The 22,693-nt window shown below is 36.5% G+C and overlaps 1 protein-coding gene across 1 annotated transcript; it reads right to left on the bottom strand.

The window, feature by feature from the left end:
• Positions 1-8,369: 8,369 nt before the first annotated feature.
• LOC107767469 (uncharacterized) lies at positions 8,370-9,498 on the bottom strand. Its single transcript, XM_016586479.2, has 2 exons — positions 8,972-9,498; positions 8,370-8,774 (listed from the first exon to the last, which is right to left on the bottom strand). The coding sequence occupies exons 1-2, from the start codon at positions 9,359-9,361 to the stop codon at positions 8,562-8,564; spliced, it is 603 nt and encodes a 200-aa protein (XP_016441965.1). The 5' UTR covers positions 9,362-9,498; the 3' UTR covers positions 8,370-8,561.
• Between the last annotated feature and the right edge of the window lie 13,195 nt (positions 9,499-22,693).

The following is a 22,693-nucleotide window of genomic DNA, read 5'->3' as shown; positions in this document are numbered from 1 at the left end:
AGCTAGAGATAATAAAATACTTATTTCATTTCTCTAAGTGCCCATCATCTCTTCTTTCTTCACGAGGAAAGGAAGTATCACCTTCCAATATTTGATTAAAACTAGGAGGCACAACATTTTCTCCAACTTTGAGTCCTGCAACAATTTTACACCTATTTGTTCATCTCACTTTTTTTACCTTTTCAGATTCACATAGCCCTGTAAATTACAATTTAACTCAAATATAAAAATAGTTCTTATACAATAAAAATAAAAATAAAAATTTATAGCTAGAGATAATAAAATACTTATTTCATTTCTCTAAGTGCCCATCATCTCTTCTTCTTCATGAGGAAAGGAAGTATCACCTTTCAATATTTGATCAAAGCCAGGAGGCGCAATATTTTTTCCAACTTTGTGTCCTACAATAATTTTACACCTATTCGTTCCTCTCATTTTTTTTTTACCTTTTCAGATTCACATAGCTCTGCAAATTCCAATTTAAGTCAAATATAAAAATAGTTCTTATACAATAAAAATAAAAAAAGTCTATAGTTAGAGATAATAAAATACTTATTTCATTTCTCTAAGTGATCATCATCTCCTCTTCTTCATGACGAAAGGAAGTATCACCCTCCAATATTTGATCCAAATCAGGAGGTGTGAGACCATCATTATGAGTTAGCTTATTCAGATCATAAGCTAATACATTAAAAGCTTTACTTTTGCGAATCAAACCTAGTTGTTCAGCATTTACTCTACAGAACCCAATGCTCTGAAGCTCTGCCTTCGTCCCCTTGCCAAGGTACCAGGTGGAACGTACACATGCTTAACAGTATTCGAACTTCTTTCCATTTTAGACTTCTAATACTTTGATGGATTCATATCAACCTAGCACAAAAATATTGAGTAACGGATTTCTATCATGTCAGTTTTATCATATATGAACATATCCCCTATTTGGAAATAATTTACCTTTATGCAATGATTTATAGCCATACAAAATATATGTGCCTCATTTTACACTACAAATTCAAAAGTCTTCTCTTTTCTTAAACTCCGTATCCAGTTAAATACATTCACATAAATTAAAACGAAGTGAGTATTTTATTTAATTCATCAAGTACTACCAATATTATTTTCCCAATTATTTAATTCAAACTAATACAACTCATTTTTCTTCCTCTTGATATATATAATTAGCTAATGTCTTCCTAACAACATATTGAAAAAGGAGTCAAGAATTTTGGCCTTCCAATATTGCTGCCGAATCTAAATTAAACTAACTCTCTTTCACACGACATCTTGCAGTTTTCTGTTGTATGGTAATAAATATGTCATCTTCTGCTTCATTTTATTTTTCCCTTTGCTAAGTTCTGATGGTTTCTCTTTTTGTACAACTTGACAAATTGTGTTGAAAATGGCTATTCTTCTTCCCCTATACTAAATATGCATAATTACAACAGTGACTAGTCACCGTTAAGATATTTAACTTCATTGTTTTGAAATATTACCCCATTGTATATAATTACTTTTCTATGAAAACCATACAGTTATTTTCCAGACACTTCAAGAACAACAGAATTTCATTTAGAAGATAATCTACAAAATAATATCAATATGGAAAATAATTTTTTCGAAAAGGCAGCTTTTCATGCCAGGACTGAAATTGCATTCGACACCAGCGGTTCTGCAGACTAGTCATCCCTTCTCCTAGTTCAGGTGTCTTTTTCTACCGAAATTATCAATCAATTCACATAAAAAGGGGTACAATTTTGAACCTTATCTTGATGAGAAGAAACTCGAAGATGAGCAGTTGTTGTCAATGGAGGTGACGAGCAGTTTCGCTAAAATTAACTTCGTAGTTGCAGGTTTTTTCCTTCCTTCGCTGTTGTCAATGTGGTTTTTTCCTTTGCCGAGTAAGCGTTCAAAACAGAGTCTTTGTTAGAGAAGCGATATGTGTTTTTTCCTTCCTTTTTTTTTGGGGGTGGTGCCAACCGTGGGGGGGGGGGTGGATTTGGGGAGATGGAAAAATTGTAGTTGCAGGTTTTTGTCAATGGGGTTTTTTTGCTAAGTATCTAAGCGTTCAAAATAGAGTCCTTGGCGGTTGGGTTTTTCCATCCTTTTTTTGGGGGTGTGGGGGGGGGGGGAGGGGAATTTGGCGGAGATGAAAAAAAAGAGAGGGAAAAAAGTTGGCGCCACTTTTACATTAATAATAATTATTTAACAGCGGGCTATATTTTATTTTAACAGTCGAATATTATCCCCTCGCTAATATTGAGCTGAAAGTTTTAGTGACTGAAAAAAAATTTGATTGCTATAAGTACGCTTATAACGATCGGATTTATACCCCTTCGTTAAGAAATGATCGTTAAAAGTTAAATTTCTTGGAATGGCCTCTTGTTGTTACTGCGGGACTCTTACTGCTTCAACGACGTGCTCTTCTTCCGAATCATCAGGAGTCGCCTCCCGAACATGCCGCGGGTACTGCTTGCGGTGGACCGGTGTGGCCTCGTTTCCATCACTGCGGATTTTATTGATTGAATCTTCATGTTGAGGTTGATTTCTTGGGCCTCAAGGTTGTGTGTATTGTTAACACCATTATCTGCCATTTTCTATGATTTTTTGCAAAAAACAAATAATCAAACATGTTAGTAAAAGAGGCCAGGACCAGCTTAATTATACAACTATCTAGGCCCCCCGGTGGGCGCCAAACTATTTACCAGAAAAATGATACAACTGAATTTATACATGGTTTCTAGACAAATGAATTAATTTGATCCTGAAATAATAGATGAATTAGATAAAAATATAATACTTAGCCTTGAGATGGAGACAAAATAATAGAAATAATAATTCCGGGAGCAGGGCTTCCGGGCACAACAGTAATTATATGAAAAAATAAGAAGATAAAATAATATTAAACTTTGAATAGAGTGTAGCGTATGTTTGCCAGAAAAATCGTCCCATTTACAATGATAATAGGACTAACTATTTATAGCTGCACCTAGGGATCCTAGGATCAAGCCCCTCTTTAATGTCAATTACGAGGGTCATTGAAAAATATGTAATGGCGGCAGTGAAAGTCATATTTCTTGTAACGAGCAGCATACATAATGCTATAGAATATTCTTTCTTAAATACTACCGGGTGGCATGCATTTATTACATCTTTATGAGTGTCATTCTCTTTGGTAACAGACGGGATCGTTGCCTTCGGTTTCAACTATCTTTTGTCTTCGGTTCCACGTATTACTTCCCCATGCGATCATTTAACATAACACATTTTACCCTATACAATAAGATATACCAACTAGTTGCTATATATCAAGGGTTAGTTGTGTTGGCACAATTACATCGGGTTTTTGTGTTTGCCAAGACATCTAGTTTGTTGGGGACTTCACAAATTATTTAGTACCGTAACAACAGGGTTTAAATGAAGAGAATGAATATTGATTATTCCTATAATCGATCTCGAACTAGTTTAGAATTGATATGTAACTTTTGTCGTTGGATCAGAACTATTGATCTGTTTTAAATTGGGATAGGTTTGGAGGGAAAAAATGAACATAATGAACACAAAATTTAACATAAAAGGCTGAGACTTCATAATTTTTAAAGGAAGAAGTTGTAAGAAGGAAGGGCACTACTACTATTTGTATAGCAGAAGTGAGGAGAATCATCCAAAAGGAAATGGGTAATGCATTGCCAACGTCAAGGAAAGGCCACACTGGGTTTTGTCTCTCATTGCTTTTGAGTCATATCACAGATAATGAAATCAAAGTGATGGTAGAAATCCAAAGATGAATACACAAACAATAAATATCCTGTTGGGTGTTTAATGAAGGCCACACCTTAGCCACAAATACGAAAGTCATTTCATTCCCAATTCTCTCTCCGCTGTTTTGATTTGTTTTAGTTTTCGGGTTTAACCACCCGTTATTCGAAATCTACTAGTCCTAACTAATCCAGAATATGTACAAATAAACACATTGAAGAGGTAAAACTCTCTCTGTTAAAAGGTTAGTTCTTTTCATTGTTATTTCTTCTATTTTAGAAGATCTTCTTGTCACTCAAATTAATTTTTTTACCATATCTAGCAACAAGTATTATAGCCCGTTTGGCCAAGCTGCAAAAATCAGTTTATTTTGAGATGTGCTTCTTTTCAAAAATGCTTCTCTCAAAAGTACTTTTGGTGAGAAGCAGTTTGTGTTTGACTAATTAATTTGAAAAACACTTCTGAGCAACAATTAGTGTTTGGCCAAGCTTTAAAAAATTACTTCTAAGTGTATTTTTCTCAAAAGTGCATCTCAAAAAAGTGTTTTTTGAAGAGAAGCTGCTTTTTTCTGATTCTCCAAAACTGCTTCTGCTTCTCCTCAGAAGCATTTTTTTTCCTTCCAAAAGCTTGGCCAAATACCTCAATTATTGGCCAAAAAAAAGCTTTGCCAAACAGGCTATTCATTTATCCTCGAATAAACTCTTCATTCTTATGTCTTGGAAAAGGGTTTGTTTCCTTGCATTATTCTTGTGTGCATTTGGTAAAACGACAACCCTGTGGGATGCAAAAAAACCCCATGGTCACCTGTCTCCAAGCTTTCTCTACCACATGTATTATACTTAGAATATGCATTGATTCTTCATTAATAACTAAATACTCCATCTGGTTCACAATAAGTGACCAGTTTACTTTTTCACTTTGGTTTAAAATAAGTGTTCAGTTAGATAATCAAGAAAAAAATTAATTTGTTTTTACTCTTTTACTCTTATTTGCATATCCCTAAAGAGTTTTCTTACTCCTCACTATAACTATGTGACCAATAATTAATAAGGGTAGTTTAGTCATACTAAGTGTTTTTGTATAGGATTTAGCATTTTCTTAATGTACGTACTAAAAGAAAACTGGTCACTTATTGTGAACCGGAGGGAGTACCATTTAATTAACCACTGAAACATCTCAATAATGTCTCTCCAATACAAGTTGAGAGTAACGAATATGGTAAAAGTAACGCACATTAAGGCAGCGTAGGTGTATTATATATGTATCCGTTTAGTGTACATAGATATATCATCATAAGATGTATATTACGAGTCTTTTCTACTAATATTATACTAGTATAGCTAGGTAATATTAACGTTCTTTTCGTGTTATGTATATTATGGGGGAGATCGTTTTTGGTATATTACAAATATTATTTTAGGTTTACGATCTTTTTAACATAGTTTCTATAAAAAATAGCATAGGAGATTGATAAAATAATATATACATTTTTGCAGGGTCATCATTTTCTATTCAGATTGTAACTCAATGGAGAAGGAATGTGTTAACAAAGGTGTGGCCTCTTTCTAATATTTCCTCAAAAGTCAAAACTAGATGGTCTACATGTCAAACTTTTCTTTTGATGTGAGTGCCGGAGGATAAGTATATTCGCTTAAAAAATTCAAAAGACATGAGTTGGATTGGACACTAAGTCATCTCCAACATTTACCCCATTTTCCATTTTGATCCCAAAATGAGGATTTCTCCATTTTGGGACAACTTACTCCAACTTACTCCAACTATTCCCCATTTTTTTTTGCCAAATGTTTTTTATATTCTTCTCTCTTCTATATTATATTATTATCTTTCATTTCAATTTCATTTTTTAATTTTCATTAAACAAATTCCATCTTTTATTTTTATTAATTTATAATTTCTATTAAAACAATTCCATAAAATTTTAAATAATATAATTGTAAGCAATTATTATAGATTAACTAATAATTCAAATAAAAGTGAAATCATTGCAACATCTAATATTTTATATTCACACTTTTCAATTTTAGCAACATCTAATATTTTATATTTGCATCATTCATTTTTTTGAGATAATTATATATTTTTTGTACAATTATAATTTATAATAAAATTAACTTATAATTTTACATAAAAATAATAAATGCATGAAAATTTATTTATCAAATTATACAACAAAGTTAAGATGTAAAATTAATATTATAAAATTACATAAACATAATTAGGTATATATAAAGAGATAAATTAAAAGATTAAATAATAAAATAATAATAAAAAAGTGATGAATAGTAATGGGGGAGATGAATAGTGTACCCCATATTTGAGGGAACACTATTCATCCCCCATTTTGGGGACAAAAATGGGAGAGGATTGGAGCTAAATTACTCCAAAAATTGCCACATTACGGGGAATAAGGATAAGGTCGGAAATGACCTAATCTAATTTGTGGCCTATAATCGAGTCTATCAATCTCCAGATATTTACATAGTCAATTAAATATTTAAAACCCCGAAAATATCTGGAATAAAATAATGAAATAAAAAAAGATATGTTTGGAAAATACAGACAGTTTTGAATATCGTTGTACAGACAGTTTTGAATATCGTTGTCACTACCTATGTTGCAAAAGCTCGGCCATTCATATTCCTAAGTTGAATCTTAACCACTACATTTAATTTTTTTGTTGGAGGTGAAGCGAGAATTTGAAGTTTATTGCTCTTAAATATTATATCATAGAATGCATAAAAAAATTTAATTACTGAATTTTATAATTAAATGTATATTTAATATAATTTTTAATAGAAAAAAATAAAATTATGCAAAATCTATTGGATTCGTTCAACTCGGAGTTAATATTACATCTCCACTCCTGCTCCTTTCAGAAGAGGTACTGACCACCATTTTGGTCAAGACGTTACGTGCACCAAACTTAAGTTATTCCCTCCGATCTACGACGAATGAATGCTAATTTTATCTTTGACATACCCATTAAGAAAATACGAACTTCTAAAGAAAAAAAGATATATTCATTAAATTAACCTTAATTAATTATTACCTTGACACAATAGAATACGTAAATGAGGGTAAATTTTGAAAAAATAAAATTAATTGCTTCTTGATTATATAAATAAACACTTATTTTGCACCAAAATAAAAAAATAATAGGTAACAACCGTTCATAAGAAACAACATTTGATACTTAAAATTATTACTTATGATGATGAATTAAATTATATTTAAACAATTACCACAAAAGGGGGCAATCAGAACCAAGGAAATAATGCGCGGCTTGTTCTCAAAGTAGAGGTGAATAGGCAGTTGAAACGAGTGGTGAAACCAACAACTCCTTAACAAACCACTCATGCATTTCTTGTGGAGAACTCTAGAGGCAGAGAGCTAGGTCCCATCATCCTATTCTGTTTTTGTGGATGCAATGCTTGTCTTCATTTAAATACTACTACTTCATACACAGTATATATACCCCACAAGTCCATGCGACTTTAGAGTTTAGACTGAGTTAATTGAGAGGTCATTTCTAAAAGAATATCTCAGGGCAGGTGGGCTAATGCTTATTAGTTCTCATTTATTCGCTGTGGGACCTGATTAATTGCTGCAAAGTCCTACTTTAGGGATAAGTTGATATTTCATTCTTTAAGTATTGAATGTGAAATCTCTAATTAAAAATAAAGGAGTATTTACTATCCTACAATAATTTTTAGTGATACTAATGCATATTGCGCAAAACAGTTATTTGAAAACTCTTTCAAACAAATATGCATTTTCCTTTTTCTTGTTAGGTCGATTAAACTATCCTTCTTGTATTTAATCAAAAGTTTTGATCAAAACAAATTGTATAAAAACCCTAAAAAAATGTTAAGACCTTATTGCAAAACATTACTTTCACTAGATGCCAAATTATCCATTACCTTTTTGAGAAGGATTATCCATTACTTTTGATATAGAACACTCTTGGTGTCATTTGGTTAGAGAACTAAGTTATTCCATGATTAATTATTTCATCCTTCTATAGGGATACAAAAATACTATAATCTCGGGATAACTAATCTCGGAATTGGTGAAATAAGGATTTTAAGCCAACCAAATATAAGATAAACTCATCTCAGAGTTAATCTCGAGATTAATTTTCTTTTATCCCTCGTACCAAACGAGCCCTTTAAGGTCGTACGATATAATAATGGAATCTCCGATGAGATTAGTTATCCTACCTTATATGTGGGATAATTAATCACAAGTTCTCAAGAGATTAGCTAATATCCAAACCAGCATAAAATAAAGTTAATTCCAAACTTTATTCCAACATTATTATCTTTATCCTGCGTACGGAACGATCCCTTAGTAAACAAAAGAAACTGCTCGTTCTGATCCATTATAAAGATTATTATCCTAAAATTCTTTTTAGAAACCTTGAAATTTTCTTGAAAATACATGGAAAAGGAGGGCAACTAATTGAGCCAAGTATTCCTTAACATTATCCAAATTAAACTACACAAAGTAACAAGTACACCTCATTTGTCAAACCGTCTAAAGATTTAGTAGTAGAATAAATCAAATCTTATCCTAATCATATGATAAGAAATTCACCGACTACAAGTTCTAGGTAAGTAAAAGTAGAAATGACTTTCTGTATTTACAAGTAAAGAAAAAGTAGAAATGACGTGGTGGTGTAAGCCAAACAGAAGCGTCAAATCAGTGGTCAATCGAACGGTTATGAAGCCTCTGATTATTCCAGATAAACGCCTACAGTATCCTCGTTGAGTCTACGGCGATTATTACACTGGGTCTCTTCTCACACCGATTAGTTCCATCATCCTCGAATATCCAGTAGTTTCAACCCGACCCGTCAAGCTCCCTTCAGTTTTCTGGATCTTCGAAGGCTTTCTCATCCTCGTTGAGGAGGAGGACGCCGCTTGATCGCCGTCACGCTCCTCCGGCTGCGGCAATTTACCAACTTCCCGATGAGATGTTGAAGTTCCACTATCATCCTATTACAATAAAAAGGACCAATTAATCATGATTTAATGCCATAAAATTATAAGAAACAAAAAGGAAATTACATCCTCTTTCTAATTTATATCACTACATTTTTTGGTCTCTTCCAAAATATGATAATATTTAATTTTAAAATAAATTAATTTAATTTTTTTTAATTTAAAGCAAGAGTTAAAATTAATGTACATACATCATCTTCGCGCATTCGCTTCAAAGAAGAATATTTATGGCTATTCAACGACTCATCGCTGCTCGATGAACTAGCCGGCGGAGGAGGAGGAGTCGATGACCACGGAACAACCTGAATATCCTCCAAATCAATCTCCTCATCTTCACCTTCTCCACCGCTTCTTTCATCGTTCACACACCGTTCACACACAGAGACTGTCCGGCCAACCTTCGCTCCGGCGGCCGACCAAGCCGTCGGCAATTGGCACACGTGGCACAACAACGACCTCGAGTGCCTCGCTACCAGAAAATTCACCGAGTGTACCTTTGCATCACAATCCCAACACAAATTCGCCTTGTCCGATTCGCAGTAAATCCTGGCTAATCCATTGCAAAGCTCACAATTTTTCATCGTTAACAGTTTCTAGAAACTTCTCTAACCGGAAAAAGAAGTTCGTACTGAGAGAAAATCGAGAAGGAATTATAGGGCAAGAATTTTCGAAGTACTAATCTGTTTGAAAAATGAGAAAATCGAGAGCAGTGAATGTGAGAAAAAGAGGAACCAACTTGTAGGGGGAGCTGAAACAACCTCAATTTTGAATTAAATCACACAATTACCACTGTACTTTAATTAGGGTGAAGGGTATTAATGTAATCTCGATAAAAGAATACAGAAATTGACTAACTGAGAGCTGTTTCCTTTGGTTCCAACAGGATATTTTTTGGTTTGGGTGGAATGCCGTGGCAGAATGAGTTTTGAAGAAGAATCTGATTTGCTGACGTGGATTCATTTGGGCCTAGTTTAAATGGCTGTGGGCCACTTGAAATGTGCCCGAACCGTAAAAATAGAACGGTATAACCAATTTTCGGCCTGTTCATTCAAAAATAGTTAGAACGGTATAACCAATTTTCGGCCTGTTCATTCAAAAATAGTTAGCGTTTACTAAGTCAATAAAAAATAGCCACTATTTTACTGCAACAGAGACCGGTCCAGCATAATATACTGGAGTTCGGTGCACTTGTGTATGAACTCCAACATATTATGCTGGACAGGTAAACTTTGCTGGCTCCAGTATAATATACTGGAGACTGGAGCACCGGTGCTCCAAACTCCAGTATATTATGCTGGACCGGTATACTTGCTGGAACTCCAGTATATTATGCTGGAGTTCTAGTGTACTTATGCTGGAACTCCATCATATTATGCTGGAGTTCCAGCATACTTATCCTGGAACTCCAGTATAATATGTTGGAGTTCAAGTATACTTATGCTGGAACTCCAGCATAATATACTGGCGTATTTTCCGGATTTTGAACAGTATTTTCGCTCAGATTTATCTTTACATGAAAAGTGGCTAAATTTCGATTACTGTTGAAACTGGGCTATTTTTGAACGACCAGTTGTAAATCTGGCTATTTTTGAGTTTCTCCAGCCTGAACCAGCAACTAATGGTTGGAGTGTTTGTTGGGCCCACGCGACATCATTGGCTGAATAATCTGTTCGTTGAGAAAGGAGATTTTTTTAAAAAAAAATGGCATTGTATAGCCGTAAATATAACAGCCGAAAAAATAGATAAAATTTGTATATTTTTTTATATATATACATTTTACATTTTATATATAAATTTTATATACTTTTTTGACTACCAAATGTAAATAGTTTCTGATGTGGATTAAAAGTGATAATACTCCATTTTTTTTTGTTCCTAAAAAGTATTTGGAATTTATTTATCAAAATTGTCCTAAGTTTATATATCATCTGCCCTAAATAAGAATTGATTGCAATTTATATATAATTTATTATTAGTGTCTTAAATTAAGGAATTCAGTTACAACCTTTTCTTTTTTTCTCCCCACTCCTCTTTTCCTATTCTCTGTGGCCTCATCCACTATTAGTACCTTAAATTATGAGATTCATTTACACTTTTTTTTCTTTTTCTTTCCTCTCCTCTTTCCAATAGTGTCTTAACTGTAGTATAACAATTCCAATAATGTCAAACTACAGTAACGTAAAATAGTTCAACACTTAATTGAGAACCAAATCTTATAAAACTATTTTAATAGCTTGAACTAGAAATTAGTGCCAAACCAAAGCAATAGAGACACTGACGATAGACAACACCTAAACCAGTCAAGTTGAATGATGGAATATTCAAATGTGATACATCTACAACAATATATAAACCGAAAATAGATTTTATACAACTAGTTATATAGTATACAACCTACTTATAACTTTTCTACAACTTTCATACATCATTTTTACCTAGTTAAAAACAACTACTAACATTATCGATCTTAAATAACAAATTTTATACAAATATGTCTTTTTGTACATGATTTGCATATATCTTGTATGTGGTGTGTCTTCTTCTTCTTCTATGAAATTCCAATCAAAACTTCCTCTATTAATAAAATTTTGATACATATCATTAGTTTTATGTAAAAAAGAATGTATTTATAATTTAAATACAAATTTCATATGTAACGACCCGACCGGTCATTTTGAGCTCTAGCGCGTCGTTCAGCGGTTTGTAGCCATGATTAGCTTCATTTCAGGTATTATGACTTGTACGCGTGGTCGGAATTGGATTTCGGGAAGTTCAGAGTCGATTTGGAAAGAGAATTCTCATTTCGGAGGCTTGAAGTTGAAATAATTGACTAAGATTGGATTTCAGAGTAATGACCTCGGAATCGGGATCTGAAGGTTCCAACGGGTTCGTATGATGATTTTGGACTTGGGCGTATGCACGAATCGGGTTTTGGATGACCCGGGAGCGTTTTGGCGCATATTGTGGAAGTTAGCAATTGGAGCATGGAAATTTGTAGAAAACTTGGGGTTTGAGGGAAGACCTAGAAAAAAATTAGTATTCTTGGGTTTCGACCACGATTTTGGGTATGGAATTAAGAGAAAATCATATATTGGAGTTCGTGAGTTCATGGGTAAACTTTATCTTCGAAATTTTTTGGAATCCGGGCACGTGGGTCCGAGGGAAATTTTGTCAACATTTCGATCGGGGTTAGGAATTGCTATAAATGGGATTGTAATGAGTAATTTAACATATGTTAATGGATTTGCATGATTATTGGCTAGTTTTGGAGCATTTTGCATCGATTCGAGTCTTCGGAAGGGCGTGGAATGCCGGTTATGGATCTTTGGAGCGAGGTGAGTCTCCTTTCTAACCTTGTATGAGGGAATTATCCCCCTATGTGAAATAATTGGTTATGTGCGCCTATTTGTGGGGGCTACGTACGCACGAGGTGACGAGAGTCCGTGCATAGCTACTATTATGTTTAAGTCCGAGTACTCTAGGACCCAAAAACATGCTATACTTGGAATATTTGTAATCTTGTTGACATTTGACTTGTTTAAATCACATTGAATTAGTAAATAATTTTCTAAAGAGATTAAACTTCATTTTCAAAAATCTTTAAAAGAGAATTGGCTTTTCTTTGGATTTGTTTCCTGTTGATTTCTTGATTGACTGTCTGTGTGTGTTTAATTTCGGAACGGGCCGAATGCCTCAGTAGATTAAATAGATGCATATATGGTTCGCGTTGTTTGATCCTCGGTAGTGCACAGTTTATTTTCTGTTGGATCGGGCCGTACGTCCTCGGCATGATTTGCGCATGCTTGTATTGTTTTCCTTGAAACTTATTGAAGTTGTTGCTGCCTCTTCCTGGCTTGAGAATATATGTATAAATGATGAAAAAGAATTTGGAAACTTCCTATAATAGAAAGAATTGTTTATTTGCTTCAACCCATTGAATTATAATCATGCTTATAAAAATCCATGGTTTAATATATTATGGATAATACATTATTGGACCACTAGTAAGTGTCGAAGTCGACCTTTCGTCTCTACTTCTTCGAGATTAGACGAGATACTCATTGGGTACACGTTGTTTTCATATTCATACTACACTTCTTTGCATTTTTGTTGCACAGACATGTGCATCTCTAGTGGCCTACTGGGCGTAGCAGCATGGTTGATACGGAGACTTAGGTGAGCTTCACTTCTCGAGGCAACCCGCAGCCAACAAAGTCTCTTTTAGTTTTCTGTATTTATTTTCTATCCAACATTGTATTCCGGACGGTTGTTGTATTATATTATTTCCTAGAAACTGCTCATGCACTTGTGACACCGGGTTCTGGGATGGTTATATGATTGTTCAATATTTAATTGGTTAAAGACATTTTTTTATTTCAATGAATTCCATTACTTGATGTTTAAACGTATAAAAGGAATGATTTCAATAAGTTTTAAAACAAGAAGTTCTGGTTATTGGTTTATGGCTTGCCTAATAATGGTGTCCGGCGCCATCACGACCCTTAGTGGATTTTGGGATGTGACAACATGATATCAGAGCACTAGGTTCCCTTAGGTCTCACGAGTCATGAGCAAGTCTAGTAGAGTCTCGCAGATCGGTACGGAGACATCTGTACTTAACTTCGGGAGGCTATAAGGCTATTAGGAGTACTTCCCTTCTTGATTCCTCGTCGTGCGATTTGATTCATTTGAGGCTTATGATCTTGTTTCTTCCCTACTCAATCTTATGCGATGCAAAACGTTGTTATAAATCGAGAATTGAAGAATCATAATGGTACTACAGATGTGGTGCGGGATATTTCTCATTGTACAATTGGTTGGATTATCATCGTCGCCTTGTGGGGGGATATTCTATTGTTTCATCCTAGTAGCGGTAATTCTGAGGGTTCTGGGGCTAGGCACAACTTGCCATGATACTTATGAACGATTGTTCCGCAGTATTGATATGATAGTAGGATGTTTGCCTACTTGTCGGGGCAGTGAATGACTTGAAGGGAGGTTTACTCATCGCATGATCTAGAGATTCGGTATTTTATTCCCGGCAAGGGAAAGGCGATCGGGCTAAAAATGTTCAGATTCGGATTGATGGGGTAACGAGACTTGGTATTTTCGAGCGTGGTGGAATTTTCATCTGCGATGTAGTGTCGTCGTCCTCAATTGTATGTGTTAAGTTCACCAGTGTTATGGCCTTCTGCAATTCGCCTTGGAGTAGGATATTGTGAATAATATTGGAGAAACGACTGCTAGATATCGCGGGGTGCGGTGGCGCAGGATTGAATCAGTGTTCCTAATGTTGATGGCTCGAGAAAGATGATCTTCAAAAAGGTTTAAGGTTAGTAGCAATTCATGGGTTCAAGTGCTACAAGATGGATTTATTTAAGGCAACAACTGAGCAGCAAAGGATGAGGAAGGACATGTGGGCAGTGTCGGGTGGTAGTTAAAATTTCTAGAAGGCCAGGTATAAGGAGCAAAGGTCGAGTAGTCGATTAAAGGGATGAGTTCCGCCAAAGTGGGAGAGTGGCGGAGTTGCATATGAGCATTGTGGTAGGATGACTATGCACCTTAAGGAGAGTTTGGAATGACTTGGGAATTTTAGTGATTGGTGATTGGGGTCTACGGATTTAATTTGAAGCATGGGCCATTATGCGGCAGGAGATTTGATATAGCAGGAAGGAGCTGCTTGAAATAAAGAAGGATACATCATAACTTTGAATTGGAAGAATGTTGCCACACATTTAATTGATGTCCACGAGGGGTGAATGAACTTGTGCAGCTGGAGAGTGAGCTCGAACTCGGGATGGGTTATTAATGTCGTAGTGATTGTACCCCGTGCAGCAGAATTAGAAGATGCCGGGAAGTGATTTCCACATGTGGGTTATTCCCTGTGAGCAGGTGAGTGGTCGTGTGGTTGGCGACGCTTCCGCGAAGAGTTCTATTAGTTGTACAGCAAATAGATCGGTTGTGAGAATGTGGTTGATGATTCAGAGTATAAAAGGGGTTTTACAGGAGGATTCCGAGAATTTTGGCGGTTGATTGCGCAAGGTTATGTCAATAGGAGATGAAGAAGCCTGGTGAACTCTAGAGTTGTGTAATAGTGGCTTCAAGCTAAGTGGGAGAGTCCCACCGTCTATGATTGGGTTACATGGTTAACTACTTGCGCGGTTTCTGGTTATTAGCATATTGATGAGTCATTTCAGCTAAGGGAAAGGAACATAAGTGGTAATTTGAGCAAAAGAATTGTTAAAGGTGTGCTATGATTGGCCTTATTGGCTCATGCTCAAACTTGGGGAAGGATTCAGGATTTATGCCTCGTATAAGTGTGGGTTTCAAGGAAAGTGATTCTGTCGGGTGCTTCGTCGATATGGGTATGCTTGTGCTAGAAGAATCATGGAGTTGATTATATTCGGGTCAAGTCAGAGCGGGCGGCTCTCAGCAATGGTCATAGTGGATTCAAAGGGGTAAGGTGTGGTGCCTAATGATTTCGAGCTTATAGGTACAATTAAGAATCAGGCTTTGTAACAACTTATGAGAAGGGCCCAGAGCGTTCTATGATGTTTTGACTTGCAGTGTAGCAATTGAGAGGTATGAAATGGTTCATGGAATTTGAGACAACATGGTCTCGTGATTCAGGGTCACTCGGGATGAGTGTTCTATGTGTTGAATGGAGTTATTATCATTTCTAAGGCAATCAGGGTAAATTGAAAGAGGATAGATTGATTAGCCATAGTTGAATTGGCATATTGCTGGCAGTGATCAGTTCTTTCAGCGTGATCAAGTTATGCAAGTGATTTGTAATGGTACGTGTGAGGCTTGTCGGTCGCCGTAATTGATATTGTTCAGAAGTATTCTTCTGTTATGGCCTATTATGTGTAGGTGGATCCTGGAAGGGCTATGGTGGCTTAGTCCACTACTTAGAGATTTGTATATTTTACAGTTATGAGAATTCACCTGTGTGTTGCTATGGTTCTCCGGAAGTGAGTTAAGTCGAAAGTTTCTAGGTGATGAAATGTTTATCATAATAGTGGTTCAGGAGTTATGATGAATTTCTTGTACTATCATATATTGGCATGTTGGGGGCAGTGAGTAGTATGGAATTTGAAGTGAAGATCAAGGTTGCAGTTCGGTGTTGACAAGGATGTCACGAGCTCGGATGAGCAGGAAAGGAGTTTCGATGTTTAAGGTAAGTTGTTATTATCTTTAGTGTCACCTGAGATCAGTGTTTTGTGAAAAAGGCTTTGCGTCCTGATTAAGGATTCTTGATCGTTTTTTAGCGTTAGTGCGGGCGGTGTTTTGGGTGTGCAGACCTGTTATCTGATACGGAAGGCTGTGGGAGCGTGTCCCACGGGAAGGTTGTATAAGCGTGGCATGTAGTCACTTGATTGATTGAAGAAGTTAAACCGAGTATGAAGATTGTAGTGATGTCATTGAATTGAGAATTGGTGCCTAGAGGGCACGCAGTTTATTGGGTTGCGGACTGTGGAGGATTACTCTAGTTATGATGGTTATTCTGGTATGTTATGGGAGAAAGGAGGTTATTATGGACCCAGGAAAGATTATGGACCTAGTTCGGTACGATCAGAATAGGCTTGAGGTCTGTGAATGAATTTAAGTATGAATATGGGCATTATATCCGGCCAGATGCGTTCATTTCAACATAGTGCTCCTTATGAAGAAGTATTAAGATGTGGATATTATTTCGTCATCGGTTATTTCATGTAATGCTATATAGTGCCATGTGAGTTGTGAACAGCTCAATGATTTTCTGCTGTGTTGAGGTTCCACGTAGAGATGATATCATATGAGCAGGATGGCTCTCGAGATTCAGATTGTATGTCGCACTTCAGTTGTGCTTGAGTTTCGTAGCTGATAGCGCTATATGTCCCCTCAGGGATGGTATTATGCACTTAGCGTGCTTGTGACCGAAATTTGGTATTTTATTGTAATGAGCAATTTAGCTCGATGTGCATCTCCTTAGGTGAGTGTTATGTGTGGATCGGGTGGCACGCCGCCATGGGTATGTTATTTGGATCGGGTTGTGCGCTGCAACAGTGTGATGTTGAGTACAGTTTTCTATATGCTATTTTTGTATGCTTTGTTTCCCATTTTCTAAGGAAAGTCCATATTAGTGTATAAGTTGAGTAGTTCCTTCCAGGGTTAGTTTTCCTTTGTCTCATGTTCGAATTGGTAGCCTATCGGCACATTGCGGCATCATATGAGGTTTTGATCATGTCCGGGGTAGCTTATTGCCGGAGTAGTTCGTACTGGGTGAGACGAGATCATTGGATTTAGATCAGTGCAATCTGATTATATGAAATACATTAAGAAGTTAAGAGCATTATTCGGTTCAGAATGAGGTAAGGGTTCTTGTTAGGGGTATAAACCTAATAATTTGTTGATTCGGCAGTGGCTTATGGATTTCTACACATCTCTTTCATCGTGGCGGTATTGTAAGAGTTAGAGCAGGACCTATGTAGGTCATGAGGTGCAATAAGAGCATCAGAGTCATGGAATTTCGACTAAATTTATCAGAGAATGTTATTGTGGTCCTATGCGTAAAATGGTGCAAGGTGTGAATTCAGCTAAGGTACGCGGTCATGTTTTGATGCTACGTGTAGTTATTGATATGGTGAGCGTACGTGGGAATCAGGTCTGGCATAGAATTTCGGATGTTGGAATTGGGCTCTAAGGCTTATTTGATTAAATAAAAGGGAATATCTTCAGAATTGATCGAGCTAATGTGCTCAACTGAGTTGTGGTAGCACGGGAAGGTGTATGAGGTGTTAAACAGTGATTTCAGACTACTTCAGTGTAGTTCTTAGCACGTTCAAGGACGAACGTATGTTTAAGTGGGAGAGAATGTAATGACCCGACCGATCATTTTGAACTCTAGCGCGTCGTTCAGCGGTTTGTGGACATGAGCAGCTTCATTTCAGGTATTATGACTTGTATGCGTGGTCGGAATTGGATTTCGGAAAGTTTTGAGTTGATTTGGAAAGAGAATTCTCATTTCGGAGGCTTGAAATTGAAAGAATTGACTAAGATTGGATTTCAGGGTAAACAACCTCGAATCGGGATCTGAAGGTTCCAGCAGGTTCATATGATGATTTCGGACTTGGGCATATGCCCGGATCGGGTTTTGGATGACCCGGGAGCATTTTGGTGCATATTGTGGAAGTTACCAATTTGGAAGAAATTTCATAAGTTTGGCTTGAAGTGCATTTCAGCGTTATCGATATCCGTTTGGGATTCTGAGTCGAGGAGTAGCTCCATATGGTGATTCTGAAGTTGGGAGCGTGATCGGAAGTGAATTTGGAGGTCCGTAGGTCATTTTGAAGTCATTTGGCTAAAGATAGAAATTTGAAGGTTTTTGAGAAGTTTGACCGGAAGTGAACTTTTTGATATCGGGGTTGGAATCCGATTCCGAAAGTTGGAGTAGGTCCGTAATGTCGAATATGACTTGCGTGCAAAATTTAAGGTCAATCGGACGTGATTTGATATGTTTAAACATCGAGAGTAGAAGTTTGAAATTCTAAAGTTCATTAAGCATGGATTGGAGGTTGATTCGTGATTTTAGCATTGTTTGATGTAATTTAAGGCCTCAAGCAAGTCCGTAATGTGTTTTGGGACTGGTTGGTATAATTGGATGGGGTCCCGAGGGCTCCGGGTGAATTTCGGATGGTTAACGGATCGAATTTAGAGTTTGAAGAAGAACTGAAGTTGCTAGTTGCTGGTGTAACCGCACCTGCGAGTCTAGTGCCGCAGGTGCGGAGCCGCAGAAGTGGGCCACATATGTCGTATTAGCGGAAGAGAGCTGGGACCGCAGATGCGGAATCGCATCTGTGGTAGAGAGGGCGCAAAAGCGGAAAAGGGGAGCCTGGAGGAAACCGCAGAAGAGGTGGTGTGGCTCGCACCTGCGGAACCGCAGAAGCGATCAAGGGACCGCATGTGCGGAAATGCTGGAGGCAGTGAGGTTCTTTTAAATCGGGGGTTGGGTTCATTTCAACCCCATTTTCTTCCATTGGAGCCGATTTTGGAGCAACTTTGAGGTGCCATTTTCACCACCAAGCATGAGGTAAGCAAATTACTCTAGTTTTGAGTTAAATACATGATTATATGCGGATTTGAGCATGGAAATTTGTAGAAAAACTTGGGGTTTGAGGGAAGACCTAGAAAAAAAATTAGTATTCTTGGGTTTTGACCACGATTTTGGGTATGAAATTAAGAGAAAATCATATATTGGAGTTCGTGAGTTCATGGGTAAACTTTATCTTCGAAAAATTTTGGAATCCGGGCACGTGAGTCCGAGGGCAATTTTGTCAACTTTTCGATCGGGGTTAGGAATTGCTATAAATGGGATTGTAATGAGTAATTTAACATATGTTAATGGATTTGCATAATTATTGGCTAGTTTTGGAGCATTGTGCATCGATTCAAGTCTTTGGAAGGGCGTGGAATGCCGGTTATGGATCTTCGGAGCGAGGCGAGTCTCCTTTCTAACCTTGTAAGAGGGAATTGTTCCCCTAGGTGAAATAATTGGTTATGTGCTCCTATTTGTGGCGGCTATGTACGCACGATGTAACGAGAGTCCGTGCATAGCTACTATTATGTTTAAGTCCAGGTAGTCTAGGACCCAAAAACATGCTATACTTGAAATATTTGTAATCTTGTTGACATTTGATTTGTTTAAATCACATCGAATTAGTAAATAATTTTCTAAAGAGATTAAACTTCATTTTCAAAAATCTTTAAAAGAGAATTGGCTTTTCTTTGGATAATTGTTTCATGTTGACTTCTTGTTTGACTGTCTGTGTGTGTTTAATTTCGGAACGGGCCGAACGCCTCGGTATATTAAATAGATGCATCTATGGTTCGCGTCATTCGACCCTCAGCAGTGCACAGTTTATTTTCTGTTGGATCGGGCCGTCCGTCCTCGGCATGATTTGCGCATGCTTGTATTGCTTGCCTTGAAACTTATTGAAGTCGTTGTTGCCTCTTCCTGGCTTGAGAATATATGTATAAATGATGAAAAGGAATTTGGAAACTTCCTATAAAAGAAAGAATTGTTATTTGCTTCAACCCATTGAATTATAATCATGCTTATAAAAATCCATGGTTTAATATATTATGGATAATACATTATTGGACCACTAGTAAGTGTCAAAGTCGACCTCTCGTCTCTACTTCTTCGAGATTAGACGGGATACTCATTGGGTACACGTTGTTTTCGTACTCATACCACACTTCTGTGCATTTTTGTTGCACAGACATGTACATCTCTAGTGGCCTATCAGGCATATCAGCATGGTTAATACAGAGACTTAGGTGAGTTGCACTTTTCGAGGCGACCCGCAGCCAACAGAGTCTCTTTCAGTTTTCTGTATTTATTTTCTGTCCAATATTGTATTCCGGACGGTTGTTGTATTATATTATTTCCTAAAAATTGCTCATGCACTTGTGACACTGGGTTCTGGGATGGTTATAGGATTGTTCAATATTTAATTGGTTAAAGACATTTTCTTATTTCAATGAATTCCATTACTTGATGTTTAAACGTATAAAAGGAACGATTTCAATAAGTTTTAAAACATGAAGTTCTGGTTATTGGTTGTTGGCTTGCCTGACAATGGTGTCCGACGCCATCACGACCTTAGTGAATTTTGGGTCATGACATCATACTTCGATTCATACATTATACAATAATTTTGAATTTTCATACAAAATTCAAATAAAAAATATAACTACAATAGAACACAACTTAAATACAATTTATATATAATTATAATCGACTTTAATACATCTTCTTCATCTTCAAGTTTCAATCTGAAAGTTCATTCAAAATCAACTCTAATCTTCGCCAAACACCCTTAAAATTGAGGTATAAACTCCAAAAAATATTCTCGATCATTTGTAATAACACTCAATCAAAACAAATAATAATTTTGAAAAAATTGAATTCAAAATTAAAGTTTCGAAGCTTTTGATGGCTTTTAATGGCTGGCGGGGCAACGGACAATGATTGGTTCGATTGTGACAAGTGACGACATCAAATATATTATTGAATTCTCTAAAGAATAAAAGATGAGAAAAGAGAAGAGAATCATAGAGATCCGATGAACAAGAAATTGGGCAAAAAAAAGAAAATGGAGAGAGAGAGAGAGAGAGAGAGAGAGAGAGAGAGAGAGAGAGAGAGAGGAGAGATCTGTGAAAGCTCTAGAGCTGTAGAATTTGATTTCCACATTAAAGGGCTACAATCAAGGATACTCATTTAAAACTTATTTGTATATAATTGATAAATTCTATATCAAATTATAATTAAGTTAAAACCTAAACAATGAGGGTAAATAAGTTTTTAATATAATACATATAGGTAAAAATTTCTTGAGAAAAAGATTAAGATAATGCAAATATGTTTGAGGATGTGGTGGGATGGCACGAGAATTTCTCCTGATTTTATGAGATATCTTTAGCAAGCTCTAAGAATTAGAAAGAAATCTATTTATATTATATACTATTAAAAGAAGGATGATCAAGTTTGAGGTTAAACAAAATGACATGGGATCGGCTCAACTCCAGTAATATTAGCTCCAGTATATGTCAATAGCCCTTGTGATGAATGCCACGTGGACAAAGAAATTTTAAAGACTAGATTTATTTAGTAACTATTTTTATTTATTTTACTAACTGAGTAATATCCTTTTAACCAAAAAAATAGGGTAATTCTACGTCACGACACAGATTTTCCATCATCGGGAGTCGTGATGGCGCCTACTAATGTGAGCTAGGCAAGCCAATTATTGAACCATCTACCTTTTTACCAATATTATTCTCTTTAACAATTTCGAAGAAATAGCATTTAAACAACCAAATATAACATAAGCGGAAGAAAACAATAAGTCAGCTGAATATGAATATCTATTACAACTGTTTGAGTCTCGACTACCCAGAACCGGTGTCACAGTTTTACTGACGGTCTAAGAATACTACAAATAAAGATCTGAAAGAATTAAATACAATATTGTCTCTGGAAAATACACGTAAGAAACAGGAAAGTAGACAGAAGGAGATGCAAAGGCCTATGAATGCCTGCAGGGCTACCTCGGGTCACCTGGGGAACAAGATTCAACAATCTCACTGCGGCCCGAAGTCTACAACACTGGGGTCTGCACAAAAGAGTGCAGAGTATAGTATCAGCACAACCGACCCCATGTGCTGGTAAGTTCCTAGCCTAACCTTGGCAAAATAGTGACGATGCTAGGACCAGACCACCAATTAAACTTGTGCAGTTATATAATATACACCGGAAAGTAAAGCAGGAATAAACAAGTAAAGATGGGAGGGGGAAACATGCTTCGGGGAATAACAGGTAAAAACAGAATATTAAGAGAACTCTAAAGGAATCAAAATCCAACTACTAACAAGAATAAGGAAAACAAAGGCAGATTTCACTTTCTTTTCACATCTTCTTGCAAGCGTGCAACCCGATCCCATTTGCTGTATCTCGTGGCAGGCGTGCCACCCGCTCCCATTTCATTTATCTCGTGGCAGGCGTGCCACCCGCTTCCATTTCATTTTTCTCGTGGTAGGCGTACCATCCGCTCCCATTTCATTATATCTTGTGGTAGGCATACCAACCGATCCCATTTTATTACCTCTTGTGGTAGGCGTACCAACCGATCCCATTTTATTATCTCTTGTGGTAGGCGTACCACCCGCTCCCATTTCATTATATCTTGTGGTAGGCGTACCACCCGCTCCCATTTCATTATATCTTGTGGTAGGTGTACCATCCACTCCCATTTTATTATATTTTGTGGTAAGCATACCGCCTGCTCCCATTTACAAGCCAACAATAATCACAAAGAATCCCGGCAAGGGAACAATAATATCAACAAACATCCCGGTAAGGAAACAAT

This window comes from Nicotiana tabacum, chromosome 8 (assembly GCF_000715075.1).
Source record: "Nicotiana tabacum cultivar K326 chromosome 8, ASM71507v2, whole genome shotgun sequence".
Classification (NCBI taxonomy): domain Eukaryota; kingdom Viridiplantae; phylum Streptophyta; class Magnoliopsida; order Solanales; family Solanaceae; genus Nicotiana; species Nicotiana tabacum.
This window is presented reverse-complemented; position numbering and strand designations above follow the sequence as displayed.